This window comes from Amphiura filiformis, chromosome 18 (assembly GCF_039555335.1).
Source record: "Amphiura filiformis chromosome 18, Afil_fr2py, whole genome shotgun sequence".
Classification (NCBI taxonomy): Eukaryota; Metazoa; Echinodermata; class Ophiuroidea; order Amphilepidida; family Amphiuridae; genus Amphiura; species Amphiura filiformis.
The window spans coordinates 47,724,755-47,747,769 of NC_092645.1; the positions used below are offsets into that span (position 1 = coordinate 47,724,755).

The 23,015-nt window shown below is 36.8% G+C and overlaps 2 protein-coding genes across 2 annotated transcripts in view; both read left to right on the top strand.

Moving 5' to 3' along the window:
* Window positions 1–23,015, top strand: part of LOC140139194 (uncharacterized) — an 893,593-nt gene that overhangs the window by 200,212 nt on the left and 670,366 nt on the right. The gene's annotated exons all lie outside the window — the stretch shown is intronic.
* LOC140138752 (uncharacterized) lies at window positions 2,370–16,111 on the top strand. The gene is made up of 8 exons (XM_072160514.1): window positions 2,370–2,578; window positions 3,195–3,431; window positions 7,059–7,139; window positions 10,009–10,269; window positions 11,982–12,194; window positions 12,465–12,581; window positions 13,840–13,930; window positions 14,308–16,111. Exons 1-8 carry the CDS (start codon window positions 2,506–2,508, stop codon window positions 15,365–15,367), a joined length of 2,133 nt encoding a protein of 710 aa, XP_072016615.1. The 5' UTR covers window positions 2,370–2,505; the 3' UTR covers window positions 15,368–16,111.

Consider the following 23,015-nt stretch of genomic DNA (forward strand, 5'->3'; position numbering starts at 1 on the left):
GAAAGAGAATGCAAATAAACAATGCGAAGAAAATTAAAATTTACGTTTACAAATCTGTTGATCTACTATTTCTTTATTTGTTATTAATTATATGCAAGATTTCTCAACAGCTGTAAGAAACTATCTATGTCAATTAAGACCTCTATAGGCTATATCTTAATGTGACACATGAAACACCCCTGTGTTGTTTAACGCATTGAGAACAAAACGCTCGTGTTTAACTCAATACACTAACACTGAATGGAACTGAAGTAATTCCCAATGACCACTCGATCTCTTCATAGACTTGCGTGTAAAGAACCCTGATGTAAACATCATGTAATCGTCTACACTTAAAGGAAGTATCCCACAATCACAACATTATGCCTTTATGTAAGGGAAATAATTATCAAGCACGAATCTCGTGGTTTTATTTAAAACAAACTCAGAGTGGCCATATAAACGAATAAAAACATTCGGTACTCAACACGCGATATTGTCGAGTGCAATGACGTCCCAGCAATACAATGAAGGCTGACGACAATTGAACACAAATAACACTTACGTCCTTGCACTTAGATAATTTCGGCGCGCGTATCTTGAATATCGCGTGTTATGGTCAATATGAGGTTTTTTTTTAATACAACCATGTGATTTGTGCTTGATAATTATTTTTCTAACATATAAGGCATAATGTTATTGCCGGAGACACCCTTTAAAAACAAGCGTCTTGCTTTCACATATACTGCAAATTTATGTCCTGTAAAGGTGGGTAACCTGATTGACAATATCATCCCCCACTTAACCTCATCAAAATGCTGAATTTGGTATCAGGCGAAAGCTCGTATTTTTCTCATAAACATATTAAAATTTGGCGTTCCAAATCGGTATATTTCCGATGAAATCATCAAAAAACTGCCGAATTAGTCTCAAATATGGTATACCAGCCTCTTGATTAGATTACAAGCAGAACAGAGCAGAATATAAATTTAAAGTACCATGAATATCATGCCCATTTGTTATTTATTTATTTATTTATTTATTTATTTATTTATTTATTTATTTATTTATTTATTTATATATTTATTTGTTTATTTATTTATTTATTATTTATTTATTTATTCATTCAAATTTTTGCCTAGTCATGATTGTAGTTGTTTTGTTAATGTTAACCTATATGTCATAAATTGTACAATACGTCCTTGACCATGCTGACAATGCCTCTCTTCCAACTCCTTCCGATTTAAAACCCGTCACCGTGGTGAGATTTCCACCATTGAAGGTTTCGAAATCTATGTTTTTTAAAGTGTCTTCTAAATCCTCAAAATAATAGTGGCCTCAAAATGACGTCACCAAAGTAATAATACGATTTGGGTCATTTTTTATTCGTACATTTCGTGAAGAATGTACGTGTACTTTTAACAGGCTATAAACTGAAATATTTTGAGGTATACATGATAGAGTGCACAATTTACATACTCTAGAGATACAGGTACCATAAGATGATAATGAAGTGTAAGTATCATGTGCAGAATCAGATGGAGTTAAAGGTTTTCAACCAGAAATACATGGTTTTAGTTTCATGCCACAAATGCCCAAAGTAGGCAAAATTGGGCAATTTTTGAACACTCGAAAATTACATTTTGACTCAAAATTCAGTTTAAAAAAAGTCAGCTTTGAAAACAAAAACCATATAAGATGATCATTAAAAATAAAATCTGAAAGGCCTGAAATACACTATTATAAAAGATATTTACTTACAAATCAGTTCATACAACGAGCTACTTAGCGAATATCCATGAACTATCATCTTCTCGTTTTAACTAAATTAACCTGTAGTGTACATAATCGTTGATTAATGCACCAGACACAATGACAACTAATAATTGGTTTTCAAGATTTAGAGGTGTTTATTCTAGAAACACTATGTGTAATGTTCCGTTACCATAAGGCCAAAAAAAAATATTGTTGTGTTGCCCTCAAGTGGAAAAATGGGAAATTTGGGTCGGACGGTCGGATTTTTTTTTTTTTTTTTAAACCTTCAGTTTTTAAAAAATCCCCTCAAATATTAAATAATACTTCTTCGATTAGGGGACATTTGTCAATTTTGACTTATGGGTACCTGTTAGACATCAATTAAAGACTAGTCTTTCAATAAAATATTAATTTTAAGTGAAACATTTTTGGCCTAAAGATGATACACCACACAGTGTGTCAAACTTCAAGGGGATGAATTTCAAAACATAACAGTGATATTTCGAGTATGTACGTCATATTAAAATGTAGTAAATTTATAATTAAGCAGATGGTGGTTACAACTTCCGAAATGCAATGTGACGTTTGTCTTCAATGTGACTTTATCAGCGTCATTGTCCTCGTACATCATCCGGTCTACCGATATTGTCCAGCAGATAGAGTCAATGTTGTTGGTCAACTACAATATACCAAGCAGTTCTGTGTAAGATTTGGAGAGGAAAATATATTCTTGTGTACATAGATCTATGAGCCTACACCCTTTATATTCAAATGTCTATGTTTGTAGTATGCCTATATGTGGGAGCAGTTCTGGTGCCAGTATCATCGTCTGCGGATATAATAGGTGAGAATTTATTTTTTATTCATTCAATGTTTGCAATGGGTGTTCTAAAGCTGATATGATACAACAACAACAAATGACAAACTTGTTTAGCGCTATAAACACTACCTCAAAGCGCCGCTATGCCCGGGCGCTATGCATTGGGCGTCATCAGAATAAGTTCGCATCCACCATGCGCATGCGACAGAATATCCCTATATATACTTAAATTGCGAAATTTAAACAGTGATAATACAGTACTCTTTGAGATACATACTTTTATTTACCTGATTCTAAAAGTACCACGGGGAGAGCGGAAGTCTGAATTGGATCTGCGGATGCTGTCCAATTAACTTCAGATTAATTAGGCCACACTCTCCAGTTATAGATACACAATATGTTACATGACTGTCAACCCGCATTCGACGTGAGTCTCACGCGTTTCTAACATTCTCACGATATTGAAATTCTTTTGTTGTTGGTATTATTTTTATCTCCCCCTCTTCAGAATCTTGAGTGCCCGCCGAAATAAAATAAGGGGAACATTATTAACAATTTTAATGTTTAATAATTAAATAATTAGTGTGAGGTTTACAAACGTCGAGATTTGACACAGTGTTGACATTTTCTTGATGTAAAGATGTACGTGTACGTGTGATAGGTGGTGATAAACCCAACACAGGCCGGGTCGAGATACACGGCCCTGGAGGCTGGGGTACCATATGTACCGACGATAGAAAATGGAATCTACTGAGTGCTGGTGTGGTATGCAGACAGTTGGGGTACACGGATGTAGTCTTGGCGCAGCAAGATCACATGGGTCTTTATGGGCATAGTATGGGAACTCCTTATGTCACCAATGTAGAATGCGACGGAGGTTAGTGTACTGCTTTTTGATTATACCCAGCAAACACAAAACGTTTTAAAAATGTTTTTAACAGGTTATATTTTTGATTTTTGGGTTTGGTAAAAACGTTATAATAACATTCAATGTCGGGTTTTAATGTTTTCTGCCAACCTTTTCTAACCTTTTGCGAATGATGTTGAAAATGTTATGTGCTTGCTTGGTAGTTAACATTTAATAAATGTCATCATAGACTTTGCCATAGTCGATTTTTGATAAATGAAAAAGTGTTATTAATCATGATGAACGCATTCAGCGGATCTCGAAATTATACGGATATTTACCACAAGTAAAGTATTCAACAATAGGTCATAAATATTTATATAATTAGTGATAGTAAAGTGAAGTATATGTATGTTATCAAATGAAACATATTTTGGCATACATTTTATCTCGGTACCAATGTATAGCTATGGGTCCCCACTGTCCAGTGATACCAAAATAAGAATAAACATTCCCCACATGCAAACAATATAACGCTATGCCGTCATAATGTGAGGGTGCCCATGAAAATTTGAGAAGTTCTTGCTATGTACAAACGTATAGACGAATCCAACGAGCCAAGTCATGGTCAGGATTTGGTCGGCCATCTTTGGGTAGCCGCTAGCACCAACCTGGTGTTTTGAGCGCTCAATTGTGCAAATGAAAGCCGCCTAACACCTAGAGAAGATGCAAGGACGAGGAGGGTAATATAATAATACAATCATAATTCCGCAGGTAATCCCGTCGCATCTATTCATACATAGTCCTTTTGTTCGCAAGTACATCCATTTGTAGCTTTTGATACCGCGTGTAGTTAATCCGATTATTATGTCACTTCAACAGGGAATAGACCATGTAGAAGCTGCGTGTTTTGCCGAAGGGAACTGTAGGGCCTATTGTGTTGTAAATTTAATCATTCTTTTGTCTACCTGTGTTTTCGCGGAAGGTGTAAAACGGGTGATGGAAGGCAGTTTAAATTTCCGCCAAGGCCGAATCATTTCACATTTTGGGTGCATTGTAGCCAACGGCTACCCAACTAAAGGCTGCTAGTCAGGTGTAGGAATGCGTGGATTTGGATTCGTCTATAGGCAAAACTGATTCCAAGACTGGTCTGAAAGGGGTCTACATAAACCGCGCGGCTAAACATAAATTAAATATGACAATAGACATGTTGTGTTCCTTATAATTGGAGGAACTGATCAGGCTAGTAACTATCTTCACGGCCTTACTCCTTGACAGGTTTTGTTTTGGAAATATGTGCTTATTTAAAGGAGTATTTCATGATCCTAGCATCCTCTATTTATGTCATTTTTCATTAGATATCCACGAAAAAACCTATTCCCAAAATTTCAGTTGATTCCGATTTTGCGTTTGCGAGTTATGCATGATTATGTGTATTACACTGCTCCATAGACAATGCGTTGTAATTTCGTTCTGGTGCACCGGAACGAAATTCAAATTTCACGATATCTTTGCTAAACGAATTAATCTGCAAGAAATATTTTGTACATAAACATTATGTAGCCAGAGGATTCCAGTGATATAAAAATCTCAACTTTTTTTGAGAAAAGTGGGGGGATGAGGCTGTGGATCACGAAATGCCCCTTTAAGCACGAAGCAAATAAAATAGACTGGTTGTCAACTTTAACGCAAACTTGCCAATTGGAGCGCGATTTTTCCAAAATAGAACCAGTCTATATATCCAGGCTTAGGATAGTTAGGAAAATGGAAATGTAATTAAGGTTGTCTTAATATTTTCATGCCGAGTGCATCATTGATAATATGTATGCCAGATGATATCATAATGAGAAAACATTACTTTGTTACCACAAATACTCATCGACAGGTGCAATATAAAAATATACAATTATTGGTGGATACACCAATGAATCCAGTCCGAATCCAAAGCATATTATACAGGGTGTATCAAATAAAGTATACAGTTCGAAAAATTCCACTAGATTATAAAGTATTTGGTCGAAATACGTTAGTTGATAGCTAAATCAACATCTTATCCTAACACAGCTGTAAAATTACTGGCGTGTGACCATTAAAATAACACGTATCAGAACAATATCAGTTTTTTACCGCAATTGACAGAACGCATTGCCTAATTGTTTTGCAATCGTGTGATCGATTTGGAGCGCCAAGTGGAATAGTCCATAAGACATCCTGATCTTACACCTCTGAATTAAAATCTCTGAAATCAAAGGTTTTCACCTGTCCTCTTTGATAGACTACAGAGATGCATAATTGCACAAATGGACACCCACCTCTTATAATACTAGGTGAATGCCATGTTGGGGAGAGCTGGTATCTGCATACATAGGAATGGTGGCCCTGCCCTGCATGGAAGACTTTACTTTACTTACTTACTTTGGTCCTCCGCTTGTTCCTCTCAGAGTCGCGGGGAAATGATGGGACGTCTGTCTTGGGCTGCATGGGTAGCATATGTCAGGTTGGTGTTGTGCCTTGTCAGGATTTTCTTGACCCCCTCAATCCATCTTCTTCTTGGTCTTCCTACAGGCTTGCTACCGGACAGTTTGCTGTTGTAGGTCCGCAGGGCTGGTTGATTTGTGGGCATGCGCATAAGATGACCAAACCATTTGATGTGATGGCTTTCAATCTGGTCTAGCATAGGCTTGGTGCCAACCATGTCTCTGATGACTTCATTCCTGATTTTGTCCCGTCGTGTCTTGTTTACAGCTTTTCGTAGGCATTTCATTTAACAGGTGGTGATCTTTCGTTCAGTCATTTTGTTCATAGCCCATGTTTGTGCCTTGTAGCATGGAAGCAGGAAGACTATCAATGTTAATTACTGTAAAGAAAGTGGTTAAATATGTCCGCACAACGGTATTTTTACGCGGCTCACATAAAAAAAAAATAAAAAAAAAAACAGCCAACGAGTCCTGATTGATTATCACATGCCAAGGATTTACATTAAAATGACAAGATGTTTATTCAGCTATCAACTAAAGTATTTTGACAAAATATATCATACTTTTTAATCTAGTGGTACTTTTGAACTGTATACTTAGATTGCATTTAGAGTTCCGAATTACAAGATGAATGGTTCACCTTCTTCAAAATATTCACGCATACAAATTACAAATGGTGTGTAGGCATATTACCCTTGTTTTGCAAGTTTAGTTTTCTCTGTGAAATGTTTCGTTTATGGTCAGGGTTATAAAACTTACATTTTGCTCCACGTTTTGAATATAAACTCGAAATAAAAAATGATTACCCAATGTTGAGTAAAAAGAGAACAGAACAACAGAATCAGTCAAATGGTACTCAATAGTTATTAAATTTAATCTCAATACAAGTATAACTTAATCAATATTGAGTTGAATTTATTCATTGTTGTTGCTCTGTTCACTTTTTACTCAACAATTGAGTAATATACAGTGTAGATAATATTAGAGTATATTATAGGATATTAAATATATTACGGATTTCTGAGTTATTAAATATACGACATATAAAACATAAAGCGGCGTGGTACAAAGCACACCATTACTTTACAATTCGCTAAACATAGCTAATGTTTATTACATGTTATGATGTTATTAATATTCACTCGAGAAACATTTTCATTATGTTCAATTTCTTCAATAGACGAGGAGGATTTATTTGATTGCAACTATGACATCTACACCGGAAGAGAGTGTTCGTCTGTTGCTGCTGTTTTCTGCAAAAGTGAGTATCTGCTTGTTTCTGTAGACAAGAGGCAGTCTTCAGTGAACGGCTCTTTTCAGAGCCACCAAACCTTTAAAATCAGCAGATAGGCGAGGTCTGCTTGTTTCCTGTTGACAAGGGGCAGTCTTCAGTGAACGGCTCTTTTCAGAGTCATCAGTAGGCAAGGGGCGGTCTACGTGTTTCATTCTTAGGTACTTTGTCCTGAAAAAGTCAGAGCTACTCCTGACGAAAGCGTGACAGTTCTAAACTTGTCCGACGGCGAACCCGCTAAAAACCCACTAATTGTTATGAATTCCGTCGTAAAAGCCTATCCCACAATGATTATCAGTGGTCCATCTTAAAACCATTAATGTTGAACTACTAAATCCTCCTTTTGAAAAAAAGCTAATCAACATCATAATTCTGACACATAGTAACATGGTTTCATACACCTATATACAGTAAGCAAAAGAATAAGGTACCAGTTGTGTTCACCCCTGTATATCCTAAATAAAGACAAATATGTCAAAATTAAAATAAGCAGCTAATACCGCTACTCTTTAGCTCCTTATTTCTTATAAGTCTTTATTTGTTGAAATTGGTTGAGAATGAAAGAAACGGTGATGTAAAACCTATTGAAGAAACGAAATCAAAAGTTGCACCTTTGTGTTCTAATCAATGAAAGCACGACGCTAGTTTTAACGTGCTGATCAATGGAAGCACGGCGCTAGTTCTCTTGTTCGCGAACGCTTTGTCTACAAATCAATAGGGCTTTCAATGGAGCAAACTGCAACTTTTGAATTGGCATCTTCCTCAGGTATTTGGATCGTCGTGTTTTAATTTCATGAACAATTTCCACAAAATGAGGTCTTTCAGCTAAAAGATGCAGCTATTGGCTGCTTGTTCCAATTATGACATATCCGTCTTTATACGATATACAGGTGGTGAATATAACTGGTACCTTATTTTTTGGTTGACTGTATAGCAGCCAAATTAGTAATTAGTAAAATAGTTTAACTGCACTCCCGCCTGTTAGTTACTGTGCTTTCGAATATATTTCATGATAAACTCCAGATATAGAGAGCAACTCAGTCTCATACCAGTAAGACTTCAAACCATTCGGGGTTCTTTCCATTTGCCACAACTGAACAGTTGGTTCGCGCCAACATTCTTGCAATAATGTTTTGTTGTCTACTCCAACTGATTCTAGATATTTGCGGTAGGCCTCCTTCCATACGGAGTCAAAAGCTGCTTTGAAGTTTGTGAAGATCCAATGTACAAATTGCGACTTCATTTAACAGATCGTGGCTTTTATTTTTTGAACTTTTTCTTAACATTTCTTGAATATGTTGTTCAAGAAGTTTCCGTTTGCAGTGCGTTTGTTCTTTGACCCTCTTTATTTATCCGACAGGTGGTTCTTTTTGTAACCGAATGTTTTTTTTCTTCTCACATGGCTGGTTTAATTCTAATGTCATCTTGTCAGGTGTGATTTGCAAAGACTAAAGGCCTATTCATACTACGTCGCAATTGCGGTGCTTTGCCGATATATCGATAACCTTTTGCCGCAACTCGTCGCATTTCCAAGTTAAAATGTATTTAATTGTATTTCGATACCACAATGCAGTGCGGCAACGCACCGCATCGTAAAGCAATCAGCTATGGCATAATGAACGGACCTTAAGGATGTCGAGATCGACAACTCTTTTTCAACAGAGGGGATTCCCCAGTTACCTTCCTTAGCGTTATAAATGTGTCAAGCTCCTACACCGAGGCTCCTATTACTTGTAATATGTTTAATCGACCACCCATCCTCAGGGGATCAAGTACTTAAGACTTGCCAGGTCATTTGAGCGCGTATTTGAGCATTTTAGTGCAGCGGGAAAAAATCTATGGGGGTATACAAAATATTAACCATCCACCCTTGGTTATACGATGATATCATGCTTACACTTGGAACTATATCACAAAACGCAAGGCTAAAGACTTATAAATCAAAATACATTGGTCATAGTCAAATTAATACTTCATGGAATGGTGATATTGATGGATGACTGTATGATCGTCAGATATGGTCCTGCAAGTAATAAATGTGCGTTTCATTATCAATCATAAAGATATTAGCGTGTTTACGTAAGGCTTATGGGTGTCAAATATCAAGCAGCGTCATTTCATCCTATAAAATTTATATTTTGAAATATGATACCTTAGGTACAAACATGTTGATGTTGAAAAATCTGTAAGCCAACACGGATTTTTCAGCCAATCACAGATTTTTCACAGAAAAATTTCTCCTAGCTAGCGCTGCTGTTGTTTTTGTTTGTTTTTATTGGGTATCTGATCTTACAAGTATTTAGTTTAACACCTGAGGCAGCATTCATGTTCATAATGAATATACCAGGTGTAGTCAGATTATACGATGGGCGTTATTGCTTATTGCACGGCATCCATTCATTCATTTGCTCTCTGATTTCTTATTATGACTACTAATGACAGTATTGCAAGTCCCATATAAAACCCTCTATCATGGAGGTGAGAAACAGACCAGTCAAGGCTGACTTTTATTTAGTTTTTTTGTTTTTGCTTGTTGAATACGGTTTTTTTTCGTTTGATTGGTCTAATATGGTATAAACATAAATAAACATAAATTAATAGATATTACAATATTATTCATCTATTCATGAATCGCGCGCGGCGAAAAGTATGCATCGGCAGGTCCGTGATCTGTGATCTTTTGCACAAAACCTGCACACCCTTACATGGTCCTAGATTTTTTACTAACTTGAATATGTATGTCGCTTGTTCAATAATAAAATGTGTTAATCTTTGTTATGTCCAACGACAAAACTGAATTCTAATCTTCAGTTTTTATTTGTTTTTCTGTTCCATCTAGTACCTGGTTATGTCGGCTGTTACGATGAAGACCCACTTCTCTCAAATGAGAATACCGATAACGAGCTCATGACTATTGACTTCTGCATAGGACACTGCTATTCTAAAAACTACCAGTATGCTGCACTTCATCATAGATATTGTCATTGTAGCAACAGTGGTGGTGGTATTAGTGAGGCTATGAGTACTTCTTGCAATTTTCCATGTCCAGGGAATATGCATGATATATGTGGAGGGCTTCAGTTTTATTCGGTTTATGACAGTAAGTCAGTTGCAGACAGAAAGACATATACCGTAAAACCTCGTCTACAAGTATAAATAGTGCTTTTGAAAAAAATCTAATTAATCCAGGCACCATCAATCGACAAAATCATAACATTTTTAGCAGATAAATTACAGATACAAGTATATACAAACAAGTAATATTGTAAGACCAATCTATTGTTTTGGAATATTACGGTTGTTTCATATTAATTTTTCTTTTACCAAAACACTCTATATGCTTGTAGTAGACGAAGTTTAAAGGTATGTCATAATTAGAACCAGCATCCAATAACTGGATCTTTTAGCTCTGATTTTGCAGATCAATACTCGACCGGCGGTTGACCTCCGGTTCCGTCCGGTCACATCCGGTTGCTATTGTTCCAAACAATGGCAACAGGATTTTATCCCTTAAATAATAATGATTGGAAAACACAGGATACTGTGTACAATGGCGTATTCAATGTGGTTAAAATCCGGCAAATTCAAAATATTTGACAGACTTCAAGCAGCGCCATCCTATTGTGTTCGCAATTAAAAGGCTAACTATCAATCAGAGCAAACAGCTCATGGTACAACAGAAAGCAATGTTCACTTCAGGTGTTTATCTTTTAAGCACAAGATCCATTTTAACCTAAATTCAGCTTTATCCTTTGCTGAAAAGAGCACGGATTTATCCAATAGCACATAATTCATCTATTAAAAGAACAAACAGCTTTATTCGGTAAGCTGTTGGGCGGGAAATTCAACACGTATCACGAGCCATATGGTATTGTTAAGCGTCACACCTGACTCAAGGTCAAAATCACCTTTTACCCGAACTCACACGAATGTACAACACAAATACACTGTTTGATTAAGGTAACAAAATCCAAGTCTTTAATTGAAAGCAAAATTATGATTGTATATGACAACAAATGCATATACAAAAATAATCACACAATCACAATAATTATTTTAACTACTCAGTACTTAACCAGCATTCTTCTTCTTGAAGATAACACAGTTCTTGCAATGTTCGGGACGGAAATATCCTTAATCACTTGTCCTGCGAAAATCAGCAAAGTCCTTTGAATACTTGCACTTATAAATATCCTTGCGTATAAAATCCTCACACAAAAATGGTGCTGCTTACTCCAAACAATGATCTCCTTGCGCTGCTTTCTCCAAACATTGCTATCATAGGGGTTTTCCAGAAAAGTCTTAATAAACAAACTATTGCATGCTTATAATGGTTAATTCCCCTATTTCATGAAACAGAATTATACAGGGTACATCACATTATTTAATCTTGTTGCACAACCACTGCACTGTTAAAATACACTTAATTTGGTATTTTCCTTTTACAGAACAAAGCAACAGATAACAGTGTATAACGTTTTGGAACAGGTATAAATGTGTCCATGACTTAAATAATTTATAACCCAGCATTCAAAATGTAATTAAAATGTTCAGACCAAACCCAAAAGGCGTTTATAACACGTTTATAGCGTTTTAAAATGAGTTTATGTGTTTCTGAGAAGTCGATTGAAAAACCCCAGGTTTCCATTCCACATTATTCCATCACAATTTTTTTTAAACTTTTCAGCTTTTAACGTAACGTATAGTCCCTATTTTACAAATAATATCCGATTCAAATCACGCAAAATTACAATTGCATAAAATGTACATTTTTTGTTAACTTTCATCGCATGGTGAATATTATAATTGCAGCAAGGACTGGCTACTGCGATGACCCAGGTACACCAAGCAATGGCTTGCGAGACGCCAATACCTACAGAACAGATGACACGTATCATTTCGGTGCCTATGTATCATATTCCTGTCGAGATAATTTGTGGTTGATAGGACCGGAAGTAATTCAATGCACTATAGGTGACCTACCTGACTACGTCACATGGAGTGACGTATTACCACAATGCAGCGGTAAGTGAACACCGGATGTTATGTAAGAATCATACAGACCACTTGGGTGATTCCTAAATGTCTTTGCCAAGTAGCTTCAGATAGTTATAGATCGTCCGTTTGTACTATTCGCAGAGGGCGACATCAATGATTGTTTGGGTTACTCGACGCGCTTGATGGTCGCGTGAGACACGGTTTATACTAAACCAGTATCCATCAGTATTATAATACTATTTTGGGGGTATTTTCTTGAAATAAATTACATCTAAACTTGCTTTGTTTTAAATATAGATGTTCCACCACCAACTACAACTGAGATGCCGTGGTCTACGCCTGACACAGAGTTATTAACTATATCAACAGAAGAATATTCTAGCATTCCTAATAATACGTCTGACAACCAAAATGGTACGTCACTTTATAATCTAATATTTTGATAAATAGTCTACAATACAAAGAGACTGCTTCGCAATTGTCAGCCTTGTCCCCCCGGGGGACTCACATGTTAAGGTGGTACGGGTATGTGCGGCGCTCAAGGGTCCCTTTTCAGGCTCTCCGGCAGTTCCTTAAGCCCCACATTTGGATCTGCTCCAGTTCTTTGAGCCTCAAACTCTGACAATTGTAGCTCTTTAAGGGCTGGGGTATGAACGTTTGGACAGTATTTATTTTGGGACATTAGAGCATATCAGACATATCGAATTGCATTCTGAATATGAAGAATGTCATTCTGATATCAAATAATTTTGATTTTTTGAAATTCGCAATTTAATACACATTTTATGGCAAATCATTAAAATTGATATTTTTGATATTTAACAGTACTTGAAGTAAACTTTATAAATCTGATGATTTATACTTAAAGTGTATGTAGGTGGGATGAAAAGCCGACGATCAATTTAAAATTTTGACCTTTCGTATTGAAGATATGGATTTTTTTTCCCAAAACACCAAAAAAAATTATGTCTTTTTGGGAAAAAATCCATATCTTCAATATGAAAGGTCAAAATTTTCAATTGACGTCGGCTTTTCCTCCCTGCTACATACACTTTAAGAATATATCATTAGATTTATATAATTACTTCGAGGACTGTTATATATCAAAAATTTGAAAAATATCAAATTTTTATAATTTGTCATAAAATTTGTATTATATTGTGATTTTAAAAAATGAAAATTATTTGATATCAGAAAGACATGCTTCGCATTCAGAATGCAATTCGATAGGTCTGAGGTGCTCTCATGTCCCACAAAAAATACTGTCGAAACGCAATAAACGCTCATTTTGGATCCCTTAAGCTCGAATTTGGAAATAATTTAGAATTTTTTAGCTCAACAGCCTATAATTTGGCCCTAATTTCAGTTCTTCAAGCCCCTATTTTGCCCGAAAATCAGTTCTTATTTCCCAAACTTCGGCGCTCCGCGCCGCACACCCCTACCACTCCCACTTTGGAGGTGACGCGTATGTAGGCCTAGGGCTGTTATGCATTAGACTCATCAACATCAGCGCACGTGCATTATTCTGTCTAATTTCTCGAGCAACATGTAATACGCGTTCATTAACCTATTTCATACAGTGTGAAAGCACTGTGCGTAGTACGCGGAGTGCACAATATACACAAATCAATTTCATTAATATTATTGGGTTACTATTGTTGTATTTTCACAGAAAGCCTGCTTGGTTTGATAGCGCTTTTATTGCTACCAATAGTAGTATTACTCGTAGTTATAATTGTGGTTATGTTCAAACGACGAAACAGGTGAGTTTATACCGTATGTGATTATGGGAGTGTCCGCTAAAACTGGTCGGATTCCCCTCGTTTACCTCTTCTTCTCTATTTAAAATGCACCATTCCCCTCTCGTGGGGTCAAGTCGTTAAGTTAGAAATTCAGATTCACCCTCAAGAACCCCAACAAATTCAGATTCCCTACTCAACGGTCCCTTATCAACAAAGTTGTAATTCATTGTTGTTAGTGTTAGATGCATGCATGTGAAATCACACATTTTGGGACCAAAATTGATTTCGAAAGAAGCGAAGCGACCACAAAACCTCTGATTCTAGTGATTTTAAAAGTGTTTTAAGGATCATTGGTAAACAAAAAACAATAATAATGATTCCTCTCTCATTTTTTTCAGACTACATCGAGATGTCAATGATAATCCTCGATCACCTGGGAACAAAAATGCCACGGAAATGAAGCCAACAGCCAAAGTATCTCCAACAAGCAAAGTGTCAACGTTGTCCTATGCTGAGATTGAAGACATGCCCCAAGCTCCGGCGGCCATAGCTAAGAATGGAATAAGTCAACATGAATCAACGTATAATGCTAATGAAGTTGTAAAATCATCTCAAGGTCCGTCAGGAATAGTCAAACACGGATTAACCCAACATGAGTTAACCTACAATGATGATCACGTGATATCATCGTCTTCAATGGATAAAGGTGGGTCGTCGACATCTTACGCCGAGATAGACGAGTCACAAATGCTTTCTGCTGTTGATAAAGGACGCTCTAATATAAGCCATAAAGAACCAACACCATCAAATATGGTTAGCTCGTCATCTTACGCTGAGATCGGCGACTCACAAACGCCTCCATCTGGAGGCTCTAACACCAGCCATAAAAAACCAACATCATCAAACATTGTTAGCTCGTCATCTTACGCTGAGATCGGTGACTCACAAATACCTCCATCAGTTAATAACGGCCGTTATAATTTAGTTTTGCCAAATCCGAGTAATCATGGCCAAGGAACAGCATCAAATATGATTAGTTCGGGATCTTATGCTGAAATCGAAGACTCTAAAAGCACAAATATATTAAGCTCAGCATCCTATGCTGAAATTCAAGATCCACACACTACTAACCCTCCGAAAGATTCCGTAGCATCTTACATGAGTTTTGAGGCTGAGTCTCGGACTACTAACCCTCAGAAAGATTCAGTAGCATCTTACATAACTTTTCAAGTTGAGCCGCAAACATCTCCAAAGAGCGATACGTCAGGAGAAGGTGATGTATTTTATGAAGAATTCAATAGAGAACAAAAACGTCCAGTTTCGGAGCAATGCAGCATAAAGAGGCCTAAATCTGAGCTACCTACAATCACAGAGTTTGAAGAAACGGCGGCAGATTCAAGGACGAAATCTTCAGTCGGCACTGTAGAAAACGCCATCTACGAAAGTGCTGATTCATAATGTTCTTTCATTACATCTCACCAGCAAATGCCAGTACAATAAATATCTTTATGCTAAATGAAAGATATCTATAAAATATAAATTAAAACTTCCATGTGCTTCTCTTTCATTGCCAAATAATGCTGCTTCTGCGGGGCCTCAGACACATTTAAAGAGTGTATTTTGTTCGGACAAGGAGAAAAAGCATTAAAATCATAATGTGTGATTTGCTTCACAGCGACGCCCTCAATTTTACTCGGATTTCTACTTTTTGTATAATTATAATGCCCAGTGGTATACTAAAATACCACATAAAAGACTAAGCCTGAAGTGCTTTAATAACAGTAAAATTTAACTTTTTGTATTAAAACCGGGTCGATCCGGTTTTATTCAGCGTTCAGCGATCGAGTACTTGCTAACATGTACTGTGGATGTCAGCTTGGTAGGTAGGTTGAGAGGAACCACGAGAGGAAGGGGCAAGACTACACTGCTGCATTATGTAGATGACATCATGGGCTACACAAAAATGCATGATAACATAGTCATAAGGATTGAGAAAATTCATAGTTTGACCTGTCTAGGATGTACTGTATTTAATTTTTTTCCGACAAGGTCGAATGTCCATTTTGGGACTTTTTAGATTTTCAGAATTGGACCTTATTAAAATTGCACCAAAGTTTATGTTTGCCCAGTTTGACCCAGACGGTCTCTGTTTTGAAAATCTGTGAAACCACTAAACATTTTCGACGTTATGTTGGAATTTGACCCATGTTGTCGGTGTTTTTTTAACTGTCACTAAGAATGTCGATACATTTATTATTGTAATGTTTACAAAGCAATCGGTACAACATTTGCCCCGGTTTAGTAAGCTAATGCTAATCCTTTCTTTAGCGATAGTTTTGAATAATAATGATAGTGGTGTGAGGTTCATAATTTGAAATGCACTTTCAATAACAAATATGTTTACCAATCACTAATATGCTTTTTAGGATCCAGCTCGGGCGGTCTTCAGTAATGCCATGCAGTGGCGGAATTAAGCTGTCAGCAAGTCAGCAGTTGCTGACAAGGCCCCCATATTCTTTTGTCTCCCCCCCCCCCTACTTAAAACAAATAATTAATTAACCACAGGCCAAAACCAGATATTGATATGATGCTGTTTAACAAGTTTAATGCATGTAAATGTCTTTCCATACTACGCGGCACCAAGCCCAAACAAGCCCGTGACGTCATGACGCCATTATATGATTAGTGGGTTTTTTTAGCGGGTTCGCCGTGGGGGATCGGACAAGTTTAGAACTGTCAAGGTTTCGTCAGGAGTAGCTCTGACTTCTTCAGGACAAAGTACCTAAGAATGAGACATGTAGACCGCTTCTTGTCTACTGATGACTCTGAAAAGAGCCGTTCACTGAATACTGCCCCTTGTCTACAGAGAACTAGCAGACAAGGGGCAGTCTTTAGCAAACGGCTCTTTTCAGAGCCACCAAAACCTTTATATTAGCAGATAGGCGAGATCTGCTAGTTCTCTGTAGACAAGGGGCAGTATTCAGTGAACAGCTCTTTTCAGAGTCATCAGTAGACAAGGGGCGGTCTACATGTCTCATTCTTAGGAACTGTGTCCTTAAGAAGTCAGAGCTACTCCTGACGAAAGCTTGACAGTTCTAAACTTGTCCCACGGCGAACCCGCTAAAAACCCACTAATTGTTATGAATTCCCGTCGTAAAAGCCTATCCCACAATTCATTTTATGATTCTTGCATAATTTAACATTTTATATAATTATCGTACAAGGTAAAGTACACAAAATATCGGACTAAATGTTTTCCATTAAAGTTAATAAAACACGCATCTAAATGTCTTGATAATATTATATTATAATTTACATTATTACATTTACATTATGTTGAATTTAAACTGGTGTGAACGTGGAGCTACTAGGCGGAGCTATTTATCACAAAATAATTGACAGCATTGTGTTTTCGGAACTCTCTTCTGTGATTGGTACAAAAATATGCGACTCTTGATAAAAATCAATAAATTGTCCATGGCTTTATTCGGAACAGAGCACTATATAGGGCTCTATGGGCTCCTATCATTACAGATCGTAGTAATACCTGACCGGAGACGACATTTGCGAATTGACTGTTCTAAACTTCGGTAGTACGGAGTGTCTCATCTCATAGTCCATTATCTCTGGCTGTACTTGCGTTGCGGTACTCTGCGTTCCCGATATATCGATTACGATTTGCCGCAACTCAACGCAACTCGTCGCATTTCCAAGTTAAAATGTATTGAACTTTATTGCGTTGCGATATTGCAATGCAGTGTTCTGCAGTACAACGCACATCACCGCAAAGCATAGTATTATTCGGTATATAAAACAAATATTGACTGCTTAATATTCGGGGCACAGTTAAAATTATAGGCCCTCGGTGATGAAAACCATGACTATGCCCTCAGCTTGGTTTTTCGCATAGTCATGGTTTTGACATCACCTCGGGCCTATAATTTTAACTGTGCCCCTCATAGCAGTCAATATTTGTATAATATTTGGTACCAATGTAGGCCTATACCTATTGGTCTCCTCTATCCAGTGATACCAAAATAAGTACAAACATTCCCCACATAATGTCGCTATGACGCATGTGCGTCAATCCCGGGGGACAGGGGGGAACGTCCCCCCACATTTTGGGATGGATGGGGACAAAATATCAAATGCCCCCCAAATCAAAATCAACAACAGATATTTCAACAGTGTATGCCTCATTCTTTTGCTAGAGTGTTTTGTACATGTATGTGAAATAGCTTCAACAATGGTTCGTTGCATAATGGTTAATTCGGCCTTGACCTAAAATAGAAGGGATTTTCAATTATAAATAGAGAGGACCTTTTAATTGGCAAGTTTTATTAAAGGTCAGGTATATTGCAAAAACAAGTTTATCTCTATTCGAAGAGAATAATTATTACATTACAAGTTGACACTTGTTGCAAATTTGTATGCGTATTTCTCTTGAAAAAGGAGAAATTGTGTGGGTAAAGTTCAGCCTCATACGTGTTCTTCCCCCGTTTGAAGCGTACATGAAGCGGACACTATACCATGCTCTCATCATTTAACATTAGCAACAATGAGTTGTACTATCATTTACCATAACAATGCTGCATAACAATATGCAGACTATTGTTCTCATTTCGCAAACAAAGCTTACACAGTATTGTTACTATGCGTTTGTTTTGTAATATTTCATCCAACTGAAAATATAATAACTTCATGAGTTTGTGGACTTAACACGGTTTATATGCTAGTCTCAGCTCAAGTTATGTGTTTATTTATTAGGCCTAATATTTCTCATGATATTGATATACATATGAATTATAATATCATAATTTACTAATATATAACCAAGATTTTATCCATATGTTTAAAAACCATTAAATTTGTAATACTTTTTAGAGTATTTGTGATACTTTTTTTTTTGTGAACAACAACAGTATACGTTCTGTCCATTGAGAGCGTTCATAGTCCCTTTTCTCAAAGCGACCACATCTCATTTCATGACGTCACTGTTTTTCAGGCCAAATCTGTCCCGTTCGAAGGAACTCACCGCTTACGTTGTTTTTGCGGAATATCAATTTTAAACGTCTTATTTTCTCAAAAAAGGAGTCATTTTCATTGTCCTCATAATAGCGTGCCAATGATATGATATTGTTTTTGCAATATACCTGTCCTTTAATAAGAGTAGAGAGGTCGTTTTATTTTGCACTGGGCGCCGCCATCTTGTGCGGTTAGCAATTTATTTCAAAACCGCACAGACAATTTGTGTATAACTGTGGTGCTGCCAATGACAGGAAGGATTTTTCAATTATAACTAGAGAGGGTTTTTAATTTGCAAATTTCAGTAATAAAATTGAGAGGGTGTGTAGAAACTGTGCGGTGCTCCCAATAAAAAGAAGGGATCTTCAACTTGTTTTAAATAGAGAGGGCCTTTCAACTGACAAGTTTCAGCAATAAGAATAGCTGCGTGTAGAAACTGTGCGGTGCTCCCACTGAAAAGAAGGGATTTTTAATTTGTGGCGCTGCTATTGTAAAGGAGGGATCTACGTTACTATAAAGTGTGACATAATAGATTAGAGAGGGCGTTTTGTACTGGGCGTCTCCATTGTGTGCGATTTTGTTAGGTAGAAAAGTAATAAAAATAGCTGCGTGTAGAAACTGTGCGGTGCTCCCTCTGAAAAGAAGGGATTTTTACTTTGTGGCGCTGCTATTGTAAAGGAGCGATCTACGTTATTATAAAGTTTGACATAGTAGATTAGAGAGGGCGTTTTGTACTGGGCGTCTCCATTTTGTGCGATGCTGTTGGGTAGAAAAGTAATAAGAATAGAGAGTGCGTGTAGAAACTGTGTGGTGCGCCCAATGAAAAGAAGGGATTTTTAATTTGTGGCGCTGCTATTGTAAATGAGGGATCTACGTTATTGTAAAGTTTGACATACTAGATTAAAGAGGGCCTTTTCTTTGTACTGGGCGTCGCCATTTTGTGCGATTTTGTTGGATAGAAACCATCATGCGCATAGTATCCACCTCGATACACCTGAGCACATATTTTCGTCCCGGAGCTTCCAAGCAGAGAACAACAAACAGTGAATTTCTCCACCACAGTCTTTGATTGGATGAGTGCATAGCAATATGAGAGCTGTGGAGCTTCTAGTTGTATAATGGGCCTCTTTGATTGGTTTCTATCGAAACCTCAAGTGTTCCCTTCATCCAATCAGAATTTATTTTATATCAAACGAAAGCTAACACTTCCCCCTAAAACACTTTTCGTCACTAGGTCAATTTTAACAGATAACGCAATTCAATGTTATAGCAAGGCGAATGTGGTACATCTGTTAAAAACTACCTATCCAAGCACATGTTTTGACAAAAAGGTAGGTTTTAAAAGTCAAATGAGAATATTTTCATATCTCATCGACTTGAAAGAATTCTCATCTTAAATTTCTACTAGTGTAAAGAGGGCGATAGATGCTAAATCGCGATGAAGGCAAATCGTATAACAATCCGCTGATGAGTTCTGTGCTCCCTAGGGATGAGAAGTGTTGAGGGAAACCGAGTTTCGAGGACCTCAGGAGACATTATGCCTTATTCACTCGGTCACGGGTGCTTCATGATTTGGCAATTCGAACCTATAAGCGGTCACTTAAACTTATCTCCTCCCCGCAAATAGCCCGTAGTAGGTTGGGCCTAAACGTGAGAAATAAAAAAAATAATCTACATCTATGACGTCATCGGAGGTGTTCCAACAACATCACTAGCAACAACAAATCTTCAGAGCAATAATATCCGCTGAAGACGCCGGTTGATCGGGTGAAATCGCTCCGGTGAGTTAAATTTGAGTAGCGTAGAAGTCTAAAACTGCTTACTATTTTCTAGATTTGAGTACTTTGTCAAATTCTCATTATGCATTTGTTAATACAACGTTGGATCAACACATCAATAGTTTTGGTTTTGATCTTTATTTTCAGTTCCGGATACTCAAATTAGATTATTACATTTACACTATTTGTTAACAATTCAAAATTTTAAGAAATCATAACAGTGGAATCAATTAATAGATAATATAATTTTTGTACATAATCAATTTAAGAATCACGGCATTGCAATTATTTTATTCAACTGACGATAAAAATTGTACACAGACAAGAAATATCGTAGTATTAATTCAGTTACCAACTCAGTTGCTTATAATACTAATATACCGTATGTAAATTGATAGTAATTACAGGTTACAACACACAATAATTTGTTTCTATCAATATGTATATAATCATCTAGAAAATATTTCAATTGATAATGAACTGAATGAATGCTCAGCGTGTTAGCCATGGATTTGAACATAAAAAGTCCCAGTTTTGAGATATTATTTTACTCTATCTCAAGAGCTATCTCATAAACCACTGGACCAATACCAGGCTTGTTAGTACTCAATTTAATGTAATTTGTTTTGTTTTTATCAATTTCGATTTTTTTTTTTTGAAACCTGCGGTCTACAGTTGACATCCTCGCGGAGATTAAGTTAAGTATCTGTTCAATGCCATCAACTGGGGAGATAATAATCTGTCATTTCGTATTGTACTATAATGTTATGATTTGTTTACGTGAACTCTTCTTGGAAATTGATATTAAGTTACAACACACAATAATGTGTTTCTATCAATATGTTATTATCTAGAAAATATTAAAAAGTCCCAGTTTTGAGATATTATTTTACTCTATACAGCCTGTCTCAAAACAAGTTGTGCAAGTGAAAAGCGCCCTCTTTGGCAATTAGAAAATACCGTTGTGACATGATGCTTACATCAACGTCAAGGGCGAGTCTCAGCTTTCAAACACCGTTTGTTCTGTTCAATTTGCTTGTTTTAATCTCCAGATATGCTTAGTTAACGATGAAAGGGTAAAATCACAATTGTGCCACTTTTACTAGATAAGAGAGCTTTGCATGTAAATCAGCGATAGCATCAAGTTTATCAAGAGTTCCTTCGTGAAATCAAAAGAATGCATCAATTACACAATACAATTTTTCTGTTTTTACTATTTTATCATGATGCAGGAATAATGATTATCTTTTTCCACAGAAAAGATAAATAAATATTTCACGTTCTGCAGTAAAATTAAATACATGTGCACGTCAATGATTTTATCATGGTAAATACTGCTCTCTTAGTCACTCAAGACATGTTAAAAGACAAACACATATTGCACACTAAGGTCCGTATGCACAAAAGAGTTAGAGAGGGTCTAAAGTTAGACCTGGTCTAACTGGAATTAAGTTCCACCAGGAATGGTCCTTTACTCTTATTTCCTTCCTAGAGTAGCTAGCAAATTTTAAAGATTTTAATGCAACGTTCAAAAATAATACGATTATAACCTTATGTGCTTTCTCATGGTACTAAATTCCACTTAGACCCGGTCTAACTCTTTTGTGCATATGGACCTTATAAGTTTATATTACTTGTTGGGAGAGAAATTAGACAAAATAATGCACGCGCCCTGATGTTGATGCGAATAATGCGTCTAATACACGAGCCCCGAAGGGCGAGTGCATTAGACGCATCAACATCAGCTATATCATTTGATTTTACATGTACAGCTCTCTTCCCTAGTAAAAGTGGCACAATTGTGATTTTACCCTTTCGTTGTTAAATAAACATATCTCGAGATTGAAACAAGCAAATTGAACAGAACAAACGGCATTTGAGAGCTAAGACTGCGCCCTTGACGTTGATGTAAGCATAATGTCACAACAGTATTTTCTACTTGCCAAAGAGGGCGCTTTTCACTTGCACAATTTTTTTTGAGACAGGCTGTATATCTCAAAAGCTATCTCAGCATGAAAAATGCATTAAATTGAGTAGTTGTACTAAATTATAATTCTATTCAACTGGACTTACTATTTATGATGGCTACGGTATCACGTTATATCCATGCCGCATCATCAGACCGACTGATCTTGAATTGGCTCTGTATTCTTGACCTGTGACGTCACGATGGTAGAAGTGACGTCACACGAGAGTCGTCAGGGGATCTTCCTGATGGTCGGTTCGTAACTCTTGGACAAGTTGTGGCGTAGTCCCCCTCCGCGATTCAAAGTTGGCTCCTCCCTGCGAACATATATAGCTTC

Excerpts from the sequence above, each read along its gene's own strand:
- LOC140138752 (XM_072160514.1), top strand. The coding sequence starts at position 2,506 with ATGTCTATGTTTGTAGTATGCCTATATGTGGGAGCAGTTCTGGTGCCA. Across the intron at positions 2,579-3,194 it reads ATCGTCTGCGGATATAATAG|ATGTACGTGTACGTGTGATA; the intron begins GTGAGAATTTAT and ends CTTGATGTAAAG. Across the intron at positions 12,582-13,839 it reads TACGTCTGACAACCAAAATG|AAAGCCTGCTTGGTTTGATA; the intron begins GTACGTCACTTT and ends GTATTTTCACAG.